General features: G+C 37.8%; 2 protein-coding genes across 7 annotated transcripts in view; both read right to left on the bottom strand.

Moving 5' to 3' along the window:
* The window catches only part of TG (thyroglobulin), a 162,912-nt gene extending 158,604 nt beyond the window's left edge, over window positions 1-4,308 (bottom strand). The window contains exons 1-4 of the mRNA XM_064507891.1: window positions 3,561-4,308; window positions 1,661-1,769; window positions 657-754; window positions 18-221 (exon numbers count right to left, since the gene is read on the bottom strand). Coding sequence (XP_064363961.1) covers window positions 18-221; window positions 657-754; window positions 1,661-1,769; window positions 3,561-3,645 — 496 coding nt within the window. The 5' untranslated portion in view covers window positions 3,646-4,308. The remainder of the gene's footprint in view (window positions 1-17; window positions 222-656; window positions 755-1,660; window positions 1,770-3,560) is intronic.
* An 8,315-nt stretch (window positions 4,309-12,623) lies between these two features.
* PHF20L1 (PHD finger protein 20 like 1) overlaps window positions 12,624-19,388 on the bottom strand; it is a 54,340-nt gene continuing 47,575 nt past the window's right edge. For all 6 annotated transcript variants that reach the window (XM_064507888.1, XM_064507889.1, XM_064507890.1 and 3 more), the window contains 3 exons: window positions 18,940-19,309; window positions 15,562-15,727; window positions 12,624-14,301 (listed from right to left, as the gene is read on the bottom strand). In XM_064507888.1, coding sequence (XP_064363958.1) covers window positions 14,159-14,301; window positions 15,562-15,727; window positions 18,940-19,309 — 679 coding nt within the window. In that variant the 3' untranslated portion in view covers window positions 12,624-14,158. The remainder of the gene's footprint in view (window positions 14,302-15,561; window positions 15,728-18,939; window positions 19,310-19,388) is intronic.

Below are 19,388 nucleotides of genomic sequence, written 5' to 3'. Positions count from 1 at the left end.
TGTTGAATCCTACTTACACTGTGTTGGCTTTCCTCTCTGCCTGGTGCCATAAATCTCCATTCCTTCCGGGTCTACACACCAGCACTGACCCAGCTCCATATCACACTGCACCGTATCAAATGCCCCTGAATCCAAGCACTGAGGGATGTAGGAGATGCTACTGCTGTTGATGTAGCGACGCACCAAGATCCTCTGCTTTTGCAGCTGGCAAAAGGATAAGCCTATTATACCAAAGAGGGGCATCGTTAGAAGAAGGTACTTGCTGGGCACTAAATCATTTAAGATAACATCAGAGTATTCTTACAGCGGCAAGTTCTGAGTCTGCCACCCAAATGGCATCAGGACATTGATGGATTTGAGCTCATGAAAATCAGTACACAGAAACCGCGACAGATGGGCTGAAGTTTTCTGGCTCAAAACCCAATACAATAACTGGATCTTTCATTCATGATCTATATTCAGGTAACCTTTATGAACAGGGATTATCCAGGTGTATCAGGTTTTCATCATCACCTCCAAAGAAAATCTAGAGCTTTCACAGGAAAGATCTAGTAAGTTACAAACTAGACTTCTCTAAAGTCCAGAGCTAACCCATTCTTGATTTCAACAGTTCAAATTCATGGCACTCTGAACAAAAATAGAAATGTCTGACTTACAAGATACGGGGTATCCATTCTGTTTGCTGCCAGGTACCTCAATGCCATTCTCATCCACACACCAACAGGAAAGACCATTCCTACTGCACTGAACCGTTCTGAGGAAGAATGCACATTACACATTTTATTCTGTTAGCTACAGAGTCCTCAGTCACTACAGGACATAAACATGCAGGACAAGTACTATAAAACTGCAAATAATGGAATCAGAAGGATGGCATTTTTGGTGGCTCTAAATATTCTGGATCTACCCAATGGCAGCTCTTTTTAATTCCAGTAAATCTCTGAAGTTTTCAGTAACTGCAGAAAAGCAACTTGAAGTCATTCAGGAAGAAAGTAGATTGGACAGAATCCTGCTTCTCAGGATTTGAGATTCACTGCACATTTGGGGACCTTTTCTAAGCCAAATCTAGCACAGTCTAGGTCCCCCATCTTAGGCAACAACAGTAAGATGACACTAAAGAGCATTATGCTTTGCACTCCCCCTCAACCTCAGCTTTAACTCATTAACTTCTTGTATCTTCAAGCCACACAATTTTCTAACTCACTGCTCCATGGACTCCCAAGGAGCCTTCTGGTTCTTTTACTGACTTTAGAAGGAAACCAAACTGTGCCACTTAAAGCACTGTGAATAGCTTTCCCCGGTCAGCTTGGCTCAGTTATGCCAGCTGGCACGCCAGCCACGGGTCTTGGGCCCCGGAGTGTGCATGGTAAGGCAGTAGCTGCATAATGCAGTAATCTGTACCAAGTATTTAACACACAAATACTACTGCCAAGATTAATCCATTAATCTTAGTTTAACCTATTAACCCAGAGATTATTTCCAGCAAGAGAGATTTCATTCAGAAGAGGCTGGATCTGCAGCATGGCTCAATGAAATACCTTCAGTCACCCTCCCCCTCCAGTCCGCTGATGCAGAGTCTCTTCAAAACCGAAGTTGAAGCTTTCATTACTAATGAAAGATCACATACAAAACCAGCAGAATAACAGCCAGGATGAATTACCTGAACTGGCCATCTTCTGAGCACTGAGGAATATAAGTTTCTCCTTCTGAAAAAGCCTTTTCCCTCTGAAGTTCACATGGTCGTAAAGGCTGAGAATCTGTCTGGTACTCTGAAAGCAGCAAGAAGGTAGAGACATAAAAGCAGTTTCACTGTGAACCTACTCTTATCAAAACCCCATTAGTGCCAATGTTATCTGGAAAACCCCCAGGTCCACAGTTCCTCCCTGGTTATTTTCTCATGACTCCTCGTGTGCGTTGCTGCACAGGGCAGCACAGAAAGGAATGGAAGAACTAGCTGGGGTGCCAGAGGCACGTGATGAAGGTGCTCTTTCTACTAGCTCTTTCTTGAAGCTAAGTCACTTACTATTCTACAAAAAGGAGAAGGTATTTCTACTTTATTTCATGAAAGACTTAGAAAGAATCAATGCCTAGTAGTTAGCATTGGACATTCACGTTAGGAACACTTTTCAAATATTACAAGTCATTAATTGCTGAAGCCACCTAGCAAGAAAACAGTCAACCCATCAGTTCTTAATTCCCTCGAAAATCAAATTTAGATGCTGTTTGAGAAGATGATAAAATTCAGTAATTCCTTCTTTACAGAACAGATTAGTTGATCTTACAGTCTCTTGTTCTCAAAATCTAACAATTTCTGTCACAAATTTGACAAAGTTAGGAGAAAATACTAAGAAAACTATGGAACAGAGTACCAGTTAACTTAAGTTTGTGTCACTTCACTAAAAGCAAAGAGATACGTGAGCTAGGGAAAGGGCTAGTTAGAATAATGGTAGGACCCAGGAGTTCTGGCATGGGATTCTGTATTTGAGCTAGTTGTTTGTACTTCCACTATGGTCCTCAGAGATGTAGCTACTATAGTCAGAGAAGATGAGGTAAGTCAATGTCCACAGATCAGCATTGCTTTAGAACAAGATTAAGTACATTTTTACTTCCATTGATTAGTTTTCCATCAACTATAAAAACAAACTAAACAAAAACATAGATGCAGTGATTTAACTGAAGGTTCACCTAATCCAGTATTTGGTCAGGGTCACCACAGGTCTAATAGTGCAAATACGTAACGAGAATCCTGAATACTTTGCAGCCTTCAGTAATTTGCAGCTCATGGACTTCTTTAACCAGAGATGGTTGCTGTGCACTTAAGAACTCTCAACCATTTCTCTGTGAGTTCTTACTGTGCCCCATAAGACCACGTAAAATTTTAAAAGGATTGTAAAAAGAGTTTACGTTAGCTTGCATATAGACATCCACATTTAGACAAATCCCACACTATTTTGATCTCTAACGTGACTCTGAGCTAGGTGCTCTGGGATGCGTGGACATCCCTTCCATGGTGGCAGAGAGACTAAGGCATCTGAGTTAGGAGATCAATGAGTGGTTCAAATTGCTTTTTATGCAGAACTGTCAAACTCTTGTTCCTTAAACAGACCAAGAAGAGAACTAGGGGCAACATTCTAGTAATTTAATTAGTAAACTTCATTAGTAATTAAATTACATGGTGGGACGCACAAACAAATGCCATACTCCTAAGACCTTTGCACCACTGTAACACCACCCAAGCTTCTTCTCTGGCCCAGGCCATTCTTCCAATTTTTTTCACCCCCCCAAAAAAGCTTACTGAACTCAAATAACCCTGACCTTTGACAGATCCTCACTGTTTAGGATTTAACCTGGAACCTAGACTCAATCTGTATATCACACAATAGCTAGGTAAATTAGTAATATGCAAGATTCAAGATCCTGTTCCACTGTGCGACACACAAAACCATAGCTACCTTTGTCTCATTTTTCACTTAGTGGGAATAACACAAAGAGCAGTGCAAAGATCACAGGAGCACAGTCGTTACTGGACACAAGCAAAGGGAAAGAATAAATGTACTTACCAAATATATTGGCTGCCACTATACTAATAAAGCAAAGAAGGATGTAAAATGGGATGGAGCCCATCTTGCGATGCAAGAGCTCCATCCCCTTTTGTCAACGAGGCAACCCTGCACACAACGCAGCCTTTACCTGTCTTTATAGCAAACATTGTTTGGACAAGTTCACTTACGAGCTGGTAGACTGGCTACTAAATGGGTGAGTGACGCACATGATGCTTCTAAGTAAACCACAAGAGGACCATTCACCTGGAACTGCCCTAGCGGTTTTCATCAGTGAGTTCTCATCCCCTCTCCAGGGAGCACTACTGAACCCAGTCATCTGAAAGTAGAACAAGGAAACACACACAAAGGGCAGCTAGGAGGACTTAGTTAAATCAACATGCAAATTAATCATACTGACATTGCCCCAGACAGAGCTTACACTGTCACCTGTGCTGTGGTGCACCCATCTGCACCGAATTCAAGGAGAGATCCTATTCCGTGAACAGGAGACTGACTTCCAACTGAAGTCAATGGTAAGTTAGAGGCCTAAAACGCCTTAGCAGGGTCTTGACTTCAGGCACATTCATGAAGAATAATGCCAGCACTCAAGAAATATATGCTTAAATATAAGCTGAAAGCTGCCACAATCTACATTGCTTATTTAGACCTTGTGTTCTTTATTTGACGTTGGCTTCAACTCCCACTTGTCCCACACACTCGCATACAGCTCCAAAGTAGCTTCACTTCTGTGGTTTCATCCTCTAGACATTACATAGGTATAACAATTAAGCAGATCAAGATAAGTATTACTTCTATGCTTCTAGAGCATCATGTCTTGCCTGCATACCTCATGACAGTTAGCACTCGCTTGTTCAAACCTTTGCACCAGCAATTGTGAGAACTCATGTTCACCTATGCAAAGCTAATTGGACACCCAGGCCCAGAAGAATGAGCTGAGTAATAATGAGGATGCACATCGGAGGCCAGACTTAGGAAAACCACCAAACTCTTGATTTAAGAGTTTGATTTTAGGAAAAAGTGACAGCAGCACACTTACTTGCAATTCATGGGGGCTAGAGAATCAGACAGTCTAGAAACAACCCTACTGAGGGTTGTAGAGTCTCTGTCCTTGAAAATGTTCAAAACCCAACTGGACAAGGTCCTGGGCAATCTGCTCCAGCTAACCCTGCTTGAGCAGGAGGGGTTGATCTCCAGAGGTCCCTTCCAACCCTAGCTATTCTGTGATACTGATACCCTTTCACAGACCAAAGCTATACATGTGCTAACAGTGATTCAAGCATCATTACGCCTAGGTTGTAGACCATTGCAGTGTTACAGTGTTTGATATATATGGTAAACATGATCGCAAACAGCATTACGAACTTGATTTAGCATTACTAGTCTTCTTAAAATGAGAGCTGGACTACGTTTAGATTTGACTTTCAACCAACCTACTTTGGACTTGAGGAAAGTCAATAGTCAACAGAAAGATCCAGCTAAGGAAATACGAAGAGTACATTCTATGTAGATGACTGACAAAAAAGGTAACTTTCAAAAGCATTAAAAATATATACATACATATACATGTACATCCGTACACACACACATATATAACTCCTGTAACAGGCCTGATTAAGCAGACATAGAAAGAAAGTGAGCATTTGGATTAGATAAAGCATTTGTAGGGAAATGTACATACAGATTAAAGGAATAAGAGCAAACAAAGAATATTCAGTACTAGTAGTAGGTTGGCTGAATTAGGAAAGATAGAAAGTCTTACCACGAAATACATTTTTGACTGAAGTATGTTTCAAGATTCTCAGGTTTGTGCCTGACACCACTTTCTGCTAGGACTGCTACAAGAGAGCAACAAAAGACAACACATCCCAGATTCCCAGGCTCTGCACGGGCAGCAGGTTCACAGGCACAACGGTATGTTTGCAAGCAACTGAAATGCATATCCAAAGGAGGCATTTATTTAATTCAATTTTCTAAAGTTAGCTTAAACTAAATAACTAAAATCCAGGCTATTTGCATAGTAAATGAGGAGAAAGAGGCTTTTTAAGGTAATCATTCACTTTTTTCTTCAGTAGTTACCACAAGTCATTAGTAGCTGATAATGGACTCTGGCAGGTAGGACACCAAGGAGGTCTCAAAGGGTTATTTTTAACAGAAAGCAGCACAGATCTACAATATCTACATAACGTTGACACTCCAGATTACTTTTATTTTCCTCAAAAAAACACCTCTGAATCACGCAGGTGAGAAGAACAGTCAAGTCTTAAAAGTCTTTTCAAAAACAAAGTGAAAGAGTGAGTTCTGCCAATTGGCATCACGTAAGCCACTTCTAGACGTGCGTCAGATCAAGATGGGCATCGCAACAGACCCAAGTTCAATGGGATGCAATAGCCCATGGATTAGAAAAAAGTAGTTTACAGAGCAATATGCCCAATCCACATTCTTCAGCAGTGGAAAAGGCACTTGTGAACTACGGCTGGTCATATTCAAACTAAAACTTCTCACTACATTATGTCCACTTCAGTGAAGGACCAATTGTATTGACCTCTATTTTTAGCATGTGAGAAAAGATGGAACAACCTCTTAAATAGTTCCTCAGTGGTGAAAACAGAGCCAGTGGCAAAGATCCTTGTTGCCAATATGGTCTAGAGCTGGGAATGAGGGTTTCATTTGTTATGAAGATTAGAAAAAGCAATACAACCTGGACTATAATTGTTGAGCAGCTGTCCTGGAATGGGGAAAGAAAAACGTCAGCATGATGAAGCATTTTACTGAAGTCACAAATATTAAGGGAAAAGCAGTCCAATTATTCAGTGATACCTTAAAATTCAAGACATTCCAGTTTTGCAGACACTTTCTCAGTAGAAAATACGGTTTGTGAATTGCAGTGTTTACATATCGAGAAGCCCAAGGGCAATGCTTTCTGCACGTGAACACAAACATACATACCTACAGAAAAGTTGCTCTCACCCAAATGATACTGGGAAATCTACCTTAGTTTAAGAAATGAACTTAAAGGAGCCTCCTGCACAAAGCAGAGAGTTGGAAGCACAAACTTTTGAAGAACTGAAAACATTATCAAATTATTTCCGTATTTTCTGTATTTTTAAATAATACACTGCTTTTCTATGTTAACTACATCACAAATATTGGACAATCCTCTCCCTTATTTTAAGAAAATTATGTAAAATCCTACACAACATTTGTGTATGATTTTGTGTGTATGACAACTTTTATAACAGATTAGGTGGAACTGTCTTCCACTTGGTACAGTACTTCCTAGGTATGAGATACTCTTAATTTTCTCCATATGATTTTGGCACTGATAAGTGCTTCACAAGGTCTTGTTAAAGTTATCACCACTGATGAAATTTTAAGAAGTCCTTAGGTGATGCAAAATTGGAAGATGACAAGAAAAAAGAACAGCCCCACTAAAAAAATAAAAGCTTTGGTCATTCCATACATTAAACGATTTTCAGACTGAAAGAATGATGAGGAAGTACCAGTAACTTGTACACTAACCTAATGGCTAAGCAAGAAAAGAGGGCAGAGGACTGCTCAATTTTTTTGTTGCCTTTGGCAACAAAAGAACTTAAAGCCCATGTAAGAACATTTGAGTTTGCCTTTGTCCCTGCAGAAATAAAAAATTTTTAGGACAGGTGAAATTGCTTTTTCTTCTTATATATATATCCATTGGCGATAACATACAGTTTTACACTATATATTTAATAGCATCCAATAGTACTTTCGCGATGCAAGGCAGAAAATTGGATATACTCTTCTCATGGTATCTAAGATGTAGCCTGCTTTGAAACTCCAAGCAGAATTTAGTTCTGCCATGAGCAATGGAGTGATGCATAGATTCACACATTGAATTAGATTCAATATTTGATAAATGAGAAGTAATCCATGGGAGAAAAGACATCCTCAGCCACACAAGCATACCAACAGGGTTCTGGTTTTGGGAGGACAAAATTACTTTTGTCTTTTAGACTATGTAATACTTAACTTTCTCTGAACTGAATACAACAACATAGAGCCAATGAAATCAGAGAGCAAGTTCAAAGAAAAAAATATTTCTCTCACACAACAAAACTGTGGAATTCATTAGACCACCTGGTGTTGTGGAGGTCAAAAGATAAATGAAGAAAAAAAGATGGATTTAACAGAATCTGCTCTCATAAAGAACAGATCTATCAATGATAAAACTGACAGTCTTCATAAAAATTCTGGTACAGGAAAAACCTCAGTTTTTCAGAAATGAAAGATACATTAAGCAGAAGACCGATTTGTACAGATCCTTTATAGTCAGAATATATTTGTGTCTGTTCACTTCTGTCAAAGATAACTGTCTGGCTAGATCTACTGACTCAGTAGACTTCTTCATAAACAATTCTGCTAATAAGAAAACAAATTTCAAGTATTACTCTAAGATCTGAATTTGGCCTGTTTCTTTTAGATTTGAAAGAGTGTTTCAAGATTCTGGCTTCAATAATGACTGAAATATCCCTGTGTTTCACAAAAAAAAGGAGAAATTTGTTTTAAGACCACACCTAGTTCTGCTAAATGAAGAGCCGAACATTTTCTCTGTATTAGTAACTCAGTTAGATCTTGCCTCTCATAATTTCATTCAACAGCTGCTTACCATCTATGCCCCAGTCCACAAGATATTTAAGACAAGAACTTTCTTAGCATTAGTTGCTTATTTATTTCCTACAATAGAATCCTGAAAAATGTATTCTAATATTGCCTACAAACAAAGTATCACTAAGAACAAATTGTTCTGTAATGACATTGTATGAAGATGCAAAACTAGAAAATAAACCTTAGAAGATAGATGTCTGCCCACAGAAAGAGATCAACATTGTGAACAAGTTGTAGAAAGACTTTGTCCTTCAAGAACCAAGTGTGCTGCAAAACTCAAAACTGGAAATTGTTAAATACCAAAGCAGCTCGAACAGAAAAATATTCTAATTGCCCTGTTTCACAGTATCATAATATCCATGACTGAATATAATTTACTGAGTACATTATTTGCCTAGGGAACTGAAGGCTCCGAAATGCTTTAAGATGTACACATAACACTCACTGGCTTGTTGAAACTCAAGTCCACTGAATGTGAGCCCAGGCACGTAATCTCAACAGACCTTTATTGGGAGTATTAGAATGCAGTCCACATTACTGCTGTTATAAAAAACAAACCACAGAAGAAAGTACTTTGCTTCTCTCATGGAAGATTTAATAATAGTGCACTGCTGCCTCTCTCAGACTGTTTAGTGACAATACACTGACGCATATGGCTACAACTGAATGGAGATGGCTGTTGCAAGTTTTAAAGAAAACCAGGTGCTGTTCAAAGTAAACAGCAGTTGAACTAGCATTAGCTACTAGACCCACAGAAACTGTGCTGGCTCATCTACAGCTTACACACAGACCTGGTGTGTACATATGGGGGGCCTGATTTGGGAATTCACTCCTGAATAGGTGTATTTTTTTTTTTTTTTAATGCTAGTTCATTTTCTGCACAGGCTCTCCAATTTTTTCGGACTTTTTTCAGCTGCTCAGGCTGGTGCAGAATGGCTGCCAAAAGCACAGTCTGCTTTTTGTTGCAGTGTATTTTCACCATCATGACATGCTCTATATTTTTCCCCATATATAAACATATATACACATAGTGGATAACACTTATTGCTAAAAACAAGCCCCTACATCCAGTGCTTAGGACATAACATAGCATATTAAAAACCATTACCGAAGCATTTCGAATGCCCTCTATGAAATGACTGTCAATAGCCACATGGATATGGTACAAAAGGAAAAAAAAAAACTAGGAGCTAATAAAATATGAGGATAGCAATGGGCATTTACAAAGTGATTGTGCGTCTGACCTTAATAAGCACAGTCTAAAATTAAGCGGCACAGATTTCTAAGCATTAGAGAGAAAAACTGAAGTTCCAGTCTTTTAAAATACCCTGGCAAAGATGGTCCCTTCTGCACATGAATGTAAAACTTGTGTACATCTCCTTTACACATCATTACCTCTACGTGATTGGCAACAGGGTAAGGATCTGAAGATGAGCTGACTGCATACTTCTTATTATGAAGAGTGCTTTTTTTTTTAAAAAAAAAAAATCTAGCTCAAGTTATCCAGGTTCAGGATCTGTTTCTGATTTTTAAAGTTTCTGCAAAGAAAAAATAAAATAATTGCAGCTTGCCTTTACATACAAGGGAAAGAATATACTGTTTTTCAAGACTTTATTTTTTTATTATCTCACTGTGAAGTTCTAGTGCCTCCCTTAAATCACAACTTTGAGTTTGGCAAGGAGAAGTACCAGAGGTGCATTTTTGTTTTAAAAAGCCTTTCAGGTCTAGCTAAGTTAGAAGTCCCATGGGAGCAGGGGAGATCACCATTTGCACATGATCAGTAGAGACTAACTGGAGAAAAGTAGCAAAACTACGTACGGAGTTTGATCACTACACACACAATCCAACTGTACAGAGCTCCCAGAATACACTCGAGCCTGAGGACAAAAAGAGCAGAGCAGACCCTTCCCTAGGGAGACCTTCCCACAGCAACCAGAAAGAACTGGGGCACAAAAAGAAAGGAGCGAAAACCTCCAGGCATCACGGAAAAGGATGGAATGAAGAAAGCTGAAGAACAAAAGGAGAGACAGATGCAAACTGGAAGACAGACAAGGAGCACAACTTAGGGATAAAATGAAGAGTGACAGGCAGATGTCAGTCCTATAAGGGGGCTGCATCCACATAAAAAGGATTTCAATTCTTCACTGCCTAGCAAATATATGAGATCTACCAGAAAAATGGAACTTACTCTTCTTAGATTACTTTAAAGAGAATGACAGGCTTCTACTGCTGTAAGTTACATCTGCTACTTCCTAGTTGAACAAAGATCTATACACCTAAGGTCAGAACATCTAATATATGGGCCTTACCCAAACCACAGCTACCCACAAGAAGAGGTGATAGGAAGCATCTTCCAACCCATCCCCAGCCATACGACTTGAAGTACCTCCATTTTATAACCAAAAAACATAGGCAATCCTCATCCTGTGATATGTGATCACATGACCAGGACCATGTTTCATTTATGACTCTAATATGTATGTCCTACTGCCATCGTTACAACTGAAAATGCAGAATTCCTGATGCGGATGCCTACGTTACAGTCACATGGAGAAGGGTTTGAAATGAATCACTCCCAAACACCTCCATGAAGAACTGTGCAGACCCACCTCAGAAAAAAGTTGGGCATCTAAAGACTCTAAAAGTTTGCCACCTAGCCCTGTGAAAACACAGCAGGGTTGGGTACAATGGCACTTCCCTTTTTATTATTGTTAAAAACTCAAAATAAGATGAAAGTTGCAAACTTAAAAGTTCCATATTGTATTTTTATATACACGTATTGGAAAGAGTCATTACATCATCACATACTTTTTCACCTCGGAGAGGTGAAAGATTTTCACCTCATGCATTGTGTAGCATAGGTAATTGCAATCCATCTCCAGATAAATGATGATGTAAATAGACTGCGTGCAGATCCGTAACTCATTTACCTAGGAAGCTGGAAGACACAAGGAGGATGATGCCTATAGAAAAAAAGATTCTCTTAATAAGGCCAACTAAAAGGCATACTGGTATGAACCAGACGACACAGGGTTTGACTGGTGTATATGCAAAGCAAGCAACTAAGTTACATACTGTACACAACACTTAGCATTGTTATGGCACTTGACTTGTAAGTGCTTAAAAAAAACAAAACAAACCCAAAAAACTTTAAGAGCATCCCAACATTTCAATACTTGAGAAACTGGGGCCATAACTAACGTTCACATGTTGCAGACTAACGTCACAATTTGAGAAAGCAAACTCAAAAGTTCATGAAGCATTCAAGCAGTACACAATGTACTGTAGAACTGTCCAAAAAGAAAATGAGACTCTATTTCACATAAGATATGAATGCCTGCACGAATTTTTATAATACTTGAGTACATAAGAAGAGAAGATAAAAAGAAATACCGAATAATTGCTTTGTAAGTACAGCCCATCCTGGATAAGGCAGAATCGTCAGGGATAGAATCATGCAGTCATGTAAATTTAGAGACTGTTACATATACAAATGGAAGACAAATTAAAGCTGCAAGGCCAACTTTAATTTTGACCTTACGACAATTTCCTTTTCAGGATACTATTCTTACATCTCTGCACTAGGAATGGAACCTCCTTACTCCCACCTGAAATCCTTCGGTCCACCTCCACCTTCAGTTACATTTACAATTATATTACACCACACTCATGCACACACATTGCATAATATTGCTATACTGTATGCTGTATAAATTATGTAAATACTCCACTTTGTTTCAAAGTAATTCATCTGTGTTTACGCTTCTCTTATACAGTACACAGTGCCACATTCAAGGATATGCAGCAGGTGAATTATATATAAAAAAGTCTCACATATCAAAAAAGCAAGTAGGTCACTCAACAACTACTCATATTGTTCAAGCAGTTATTTAAGCATCCAACTATATAACATATCAGGGTATTTTATTTAACAATTACCATTAAAATGCCAACAATTCCTCAGCTGTTGTATTCTTTCTGTATTATGAAGTTGCCAATCATGATTCCATAATGAGCTTCCAAGTTATACTTATCACACAGATTTGCAGTATCTCCTGTAAGACTGATATGGCAAAACTTTTTAAATAGCAATTGCTCTAAAACAGGGGTTTACATTTTGCTTTAGACATCAAGAGTGATAATTTACTTCAGATAGACAGATGGCAAACATCAGAGTAGGTATATTTTAGCAGTGAACAAGCCATGCTACTTACTTTCTCCATAATGGTTTTATCATGAAAGTTCGATACATTGGGTGCAAAAATCTTTCCTAGATAACCCATCTTTGGCACATTTTTCAATTTTACAAATCCTCAAAAGGCATTCCAGGAATTTATGATTTTTGATGGTCTGTACATTATCTCTTTTTTTTTTTTCTCCTCTTCATTGGTAGTAGATCAGGAAGGAAAGTGGAAAATGTAGAGTATGCAGAATAGTTTTAATAAACAGTTTTACATACAGTACCTTACATATAGAACAGTGTGTTTGCAAATTTAAATAATTTTTGAATGTACAGTGGCTTGTACTCTTATCAAAAGGTAAATTCAAGTTTACTGTCTATCGGTTCTAAAATGCATTTATACAGATAACTAGAACTGATAAACAGATGTGAGGCATAAAATGTTCAAGTATCTTAATGTAATCAGTTAAATAGCCTCCTTTTAACAGTCATATTTTACAAATTTCAAAACCTGTACATACATTATTTTCAATTTTAGAAACTGCTTGTTAAAAGGTAACATTTCATGTTAACCACCAGTTCTTATAGTCTATTGTAATAAAACTAGACATGTGTAGATATAAATGTATATGGTATGTATATATGTACATGTGTATCTATACACATATACATACACATAGAAGTATGTATCACTGGGTACAGCGGCAACTTATAAGCACAGAGAAAGTCCTGGGCTCAAAATCCAGCAAGATCTAACAGAGCAACTAGGTTGCCTTTGGTTTCATGATGTTTCAATCACTGAAGCAGACAGTTTTTATAAAAACATAATGTATCTTGTGATATTTATTCTAGTGGTTTAGTAATTCACAGCCACAGACATTTTTGCTGCTCTTGTCATTCCTCATCCCAGCTGAGGTTGATAAAGTTTCAGAGGGCTAACATGAAAACAGAGCTACCCAGGACAAAAATTGTACTTTGCATCCTGAATATTGCAATAGAACATAAAAAAATATAAACTAGATACACTTTTGGATGGATTGCTGGCACCAAGTAGGACTTTGGAAAAAACCTTCATGTAAGTCATACTCAAACTCTCATCCCAGTGGTTTTAACGTTATTTGGCACATTTGACAACTATTTGCCACTTATGTTTTAAAGGAGCCTAAGGGTGCTGTAATAAGGATTTCTATTTTAAAAAATACTTTAAAAAAGGAGACCATGACAAGTCATTTCTTTCAAAGCCAAAGCTAGTACGTTCATTTACCCAAACATTCATGAGAGAAGAAAATAACAATCTACAAACTTTTCTTGTAGAGAGGATACAGAGCTCTCTGTGTCTATCTTTCACTAGCAAGATAAAAGGAATTCATTAAAAATGCATTTCCCAAGGACTGTTTTTAGTCATCCCACTTCTGTGAATTTGGAATTTCCTGCCAAAGGTTTCAAAATAGTAGCACTGTTCTTCGCAGAATTTTTGTTTGTTCAGCTTTCTTATATGAGGAAAATGCCTTGTTTATCACGTTAAGATCACATCAACATTTTTCAGTGTGTAATATCTTATACTTTGAAGCTTGGACACCAAGTATTCAGATTTTCAGTATAACAAATTCCTTAGTCTAGATCTCTTCTCCTCTCTCTAAAGCTTCAGGCTATTAAGGTAATCAGCACAGAACCAGATAAATGCTCAGCTTTTTGCTGTCTTCCTGTCAGTCTTGCAGCTAATAAGAAAATTCACTGTAGAAAGCCTATTTTTATTTCTTTATTCTTCCTTTTGTCATACAGAGCAAAGTGTTGCTATTTGTTGTACTTTCCCCATGTCAATTAAGAGCTGTTTGATACGTCGCTTGAGCTGAGGCAATCTTGCAAGAGGATCTGGTGGCTCCAGTTCTCCAGTGAAATCAAGCCAGCTTTCTAAAACTACAGAAGGAAAAGGAAGAAATTAATTAGAATATACCTTGGAGCAACATAATTTTCATAACAACTAAACTTATTTCTTTCATGTCCTGTCTTTAATAAGAAGGGGAAATACAAGGGTATATATACTGAGGGTGCAATCTTTTATCTAGCATAAGAAACATTTATTAGGGAAATTTCAACTAATTTAGTGTTTCTCTCACACAATCCAGATACTTCGTCTGACTGGACTGCTAATACAAAAAGGTGCTTGGGGGCAAATTATAGCCTTGGCTGACAATTCACTGTCTACACACACAAAAGAACCCCTATTTCAAGGTCTTCTATCTATGATGATTGGTAACAGAAAAAGTAACCCTTACAAGTAAGGATAAGTGAAGTCCTAGGCTCACTTCTGTCACTTTAACAGACTGGTACAGGTATAAGGACCAGATCACTGAAAATTTTTCCAGTCTTTGAAGTTGGTTTTTTTTTTTTTTTTTGAATGAATTTATATGTTTGTAAAGACAGAAAAGGAACACCCTAACACTGTTATTCTAGAAATCCTGCCTAGTACATGCAGGAATATTGAAGGTAAAACTGCAACTGGGAAAAAGATGACTTTGGTTGTCAAAATTAATGCCTACACTACATCCAAGCTTTCCTCATTTCTAAGTAAGTTTTAACAAATGGTGAGTGAATAAACTCATGTCCTGTAATATTTATAACTGCAGTAAAATCTCATATAAATGTTCTCATTTTATCATCTTCATCAGAAGTCTGATCTTTCTTCTTGAAACGAGTTATTTACTAATACACAGGAAACCAAAGATGAAGGCAGAATGAACCCATCTTTCCTCCTAAATATTCTCAAATACTAGATAAATCAGGCGAGAAAATCCTCCCCAGAAGAGCTGCAGAAAAATCTGATAATGTTATGGTCCATCTCTGAACAAAAAACTAGACAAGTTACCTATGCTTTCTGAAGTCTCTCTCTTATTACATGATTCAAGCTAACTTTTCAGGGGTCCTGAGCACTTACCTACTTTACTGTGTATTTGACACTTTTGGAAAGCATGTGTGTGTGCGCATGGCCGGAGCAGAGGTAATGGTGGTACAAGCTCTGGTTTTAACTTTGGGTACCCAAATTTGAATACAATTTTTGAAAATCCATCCTCACTGTCTCAGATCACCTTCAATACAGTGGCTCTGCAAGATGCTGTTACAGGTGTGTTAACATTAAGAGTTAAAGAAACGTTATCTAATATCTGGCAATGCAGTTACCATCAACTTCCTTTTCAATCAGGTCCATTCTGCTGGTGACTTCATTCTGTACATTCTCTATATGGGTAAGGAGATTTAGCTGCCATTGAAGATGCGTGTCCACTTGTTCTTCTGAGCCTTTTTTTTCATTACAAACAAACACAGTGTTCCCTTCAGCAGAATTCTTCTTCATAGGTGCAACAGAAAGAAAAAAGTTGCCATTTAAGAGTGCTTATTTTTGTATCTCTGCTGCTGATTTCAATACTTGAGTCACATGATAAACGATGCCATTTCAAAATTGTACTTCTCTCTACTTCACAAAAAGCATACTCAAAAGCCATGTACCATGACACATCAATAGACTAAACCAAACAAAATGCAAATTCCATACAAATGAGTATGCACAGCACTGGGGAAGTGGAATAAGAATAGGGGGAGGTAAAGTTTACCAGCTCAATAATGCAGGAGGACAGACTGCATTTGTGCTCTGTTTATACAAATTATAACTCAAATCATGAAGTGCTGAACTGCATCAGTGAACCATCACCAAAAATGTGCAAAACCCTACGGTTTGTTGCAATTTTAGTCGTGAAATGAAGGAAAATTGCCTAAAACACAGTAATACTGAAGATGTGAAAAGTCTACTTATTTTGTGCAAATCAGCTGCCCATTCATATGTTGATTAAAGACTTCTCTTCCTACTGCTGCTGTGATCCCAGGCAACCTCTCACCACAAGTCTGGGCCAGAGTTAAACATGTTTGGAAACTGTTTATAGCCAGTAATGTACAAAATTATGCACACATGAAGTAAACGCATGTTAGACAGACTGCCTTCTTTGATATACTTAGTATCTCCACATCGTCTTCATCTTTCTGTATTTCATGTATTTAGGCAACAACCAAAAGAAGTGTATCTGATCTGACAAATCAAAACGTTCAGCACCTACATTAACTAACAGCATTGGCAGTTTCAGTTTTGTAGCCTCTATGACTTCATATCCAACGAAGCTCTTTCACTACTGATTATTCTATTTTAGGAACTAGCTACACGGAAAATGCTGGAGTACCTGTACTTAGACTGTATCATGGTAAATGCCAGAGCAAGGCATGCATTGTATCATGCTAATGCATTACTCTGAAAAAGTGTTCCACTAAATCTTTTTCCACATCACATCAAAACAGACTTAGCACCCTCTAAAAGTATCTCTTCCCCCAACCAGGAAGAACAGGAGGCAGAAGAGAGAGGGACAGGAGAGTGGGAACTGGAAGATCTTTAGATACTCTTTAGCCAAAAAAAAGTCCAAAAAGCTTTGTTTACTTTTAAGTCTTAAAAGCAATTAAAAAAAATTGAACTTGGATGGTCTCACAGGCAGTTGCACAAGCGAGTCCTGGAAAACATGTATTATTAATACTCGCAATATTCACTAAAGAGCTGAAGTATACTCCTTAGTTACTGAAGACAGATATTAAAAGCCATAAAAGCCTCTGAACTCATAAAGCCTACAACTAAAAACTTCTCTCTCAAGATACCAAGTTTGTCTCTTTAGTGCTTTTCACTATTCAAACTATTTCACTGATGTTTAGATGGGATGTTTCCAACGTAAACATAAGAAATGCCTTATTTCTTACAATTTTCGGGATCTCACATACACTCAAGAGAGAATGCCATTTTTCTCTTGCTGTACGAGGACTCAAGTGCATAATCCTAAAAACAAGAGCATCTATTATACAAGCCTTTCAGATGCACATTACAGAAACTGAGACAAATCTGCCAGGATCTACTCATGTCTTTCAGCCCTGATAAATTCACAGTCAAAGATGATTATAGATTCTAATAATCTGCTCTAACACACAGACTTTTCTAAGCACTTCTTTTTTTTTTTTTAATGACTTCTGTATTTGTTTATCCGAATGGCTAGTCTACAGTCCTTGAAAAATAAATTAACTTCAAATTAGTTAATCTGAACACTCTTTATAAGACATAAGAAGATTGCAGCAGAACTACAGATCAGGAAAAAGCAAAACCGTACGGAAAACCAGAATATCAAAGGCGCTGCAGCAACCTAGAACGGAGAATGTGATGGCCAAATCCAAAGTTTGGCAAGGAGAGGCGAAGAAGTTTCATAGAGAAGCCAGTTCATGTTACAAATGGCACTTCAATGTCAACTTCAGCATGTTTTTAAGGTAGGTACAGACTGGTTCATGTAGAAACCAAGGAGCACTTTTCAACACACAGTAAGTCAAGAGAGAAAGCCTATCCAGGCACCAAGGCTGACTACTGACAACAGAATGAACTAGGGTGTCCCAAAAGAAAAAGTACTCGGACACTGTCCCAACAGATCCCTTCTCGATTTAAAAAAGAGCACCCAGCTCTTTAGTTTTACGGTTTAGGCTCTCAGTGAAACATTAATTCTGCTTCACTGTCCTTATTTTTAATTCTAATACACACTATTTACAATGACGAATTATGCTATTGTTGGAAAGAAAATGTATTTCACATAGCTGCATGTTTCCATACTACACAAACTGAGTATAATCATGCAGTTCAGTATACACACAGGTATCTCGAACCGGAATGAGCCAAAATTTTCCATTCAGGCTACACAGCTTACATGCCACATTTAAAACTAGAGTTATAAGAAAAAAAACATATCTTACTCATTTCTTCCACACCAGAAACTGTACTTCGAAAGGGGGATGAGTTGGGCGATTTATTTTCACACAGTTGATATTGCAGAAAATAGAAAGGTTTGTTTTACTTTGCTTTTGGTTTAAAAAAAAAAAAAAAAAAAAAAAAAAAAAACCCACACACCTCTCAACTAAGACCAGACTAAAAAGTTTGAGCCCTCCTCCACAAACTAATGGATTCAAGCAGTTAACACACAACTGAGAAAGAAAGGTTTAAATGACTGGGTATAATCCTGACCAAAGACCTGTGAAATATATTTAATTAAAAGAAATATGCAGTATACAGGACTTAAAGTTCCATGTGAATTGAAACCAGCTTAGCTGAGAAGTCATTACAACAAAGAAACTCAAACCAACTTGTCCTGTTTTCCTCTTTTCCAGAAAACCACTTAAGTGTTGTTTCAAGCTCCCTCCTTTTAAGCATAGGGTTTTGACTTTTTTCCCCCTCCCAAAACATTGGAAAGGAACAAGCATAAACAGTTTTAGCATAGGCAAAATTTTAACCATACTTTGCAATCCATCCACCAATTCAAACCTGAAACCATTTCACTGTAATGTAACTTTGTTCCCAGTTATATTTACCAACATATTTAATAGGAAACACCAAGTTTTAACAATGAACATTTCTAAATATTTTTATGTATTTGAGCTTTATCATAATGAACATACTTTTTTAACTAAGAAACTTCACAGAGGAAGATTAATACTTACCTGATCATTCATCCCATCATCTTTAAAAGAATACTGTAAACAATTTTTATTCTCTGAATGAAATTCCTGATCTTCCTCAAAACTACTTGTATCTTCATCATCTGAGCTCATAGGGTCACTGACTGCTTTGCAGTCCTGACCAAAACTCTGTGGTTTTTGGTAACTGTGCTCACTTGTGATATACGTTTCTTCCATCTTTTGGGGTAAGCTAGGTGGCTGTTTATGATTTTGAGCGTGACACGTCCTTTCAATTGGATTAACAGGTTCTGGCAAAGTCACTGTTTTTTTCTCTACCCCAAGAGTTATTTGTTCTTGTTCTTTTCGCATCCCTGAATAAGCCCAGAGATGAAGGTCGGGGTGATGCTTATTTCTGTGGGGAAAAAAAAGGAGGGGAGGGGGAGCAAGTTATTAGAGAAGTACCACTTAGAGCACTGAACCATTAAGCATCT

This window comes from Dromaius novaehollandiae, chromosome 2 (assembly GCF_036370855.1).
Source record: "Dromaius novaehollandiae isolate bDroNov1 chromosome 2, bDroNov1.hap1, whole genome shotgun sequence".
NCBI lineage: Eukaryota > Metazoa > Chordata > Aves > Casuariiformes > Dromaiidae > Dromaius > Dromaius novaehollandiae.
Note: the sequence above shows the minus strand (reverse complement) of the source record. Positions and strands in the feature narration are given on the sequence as shown.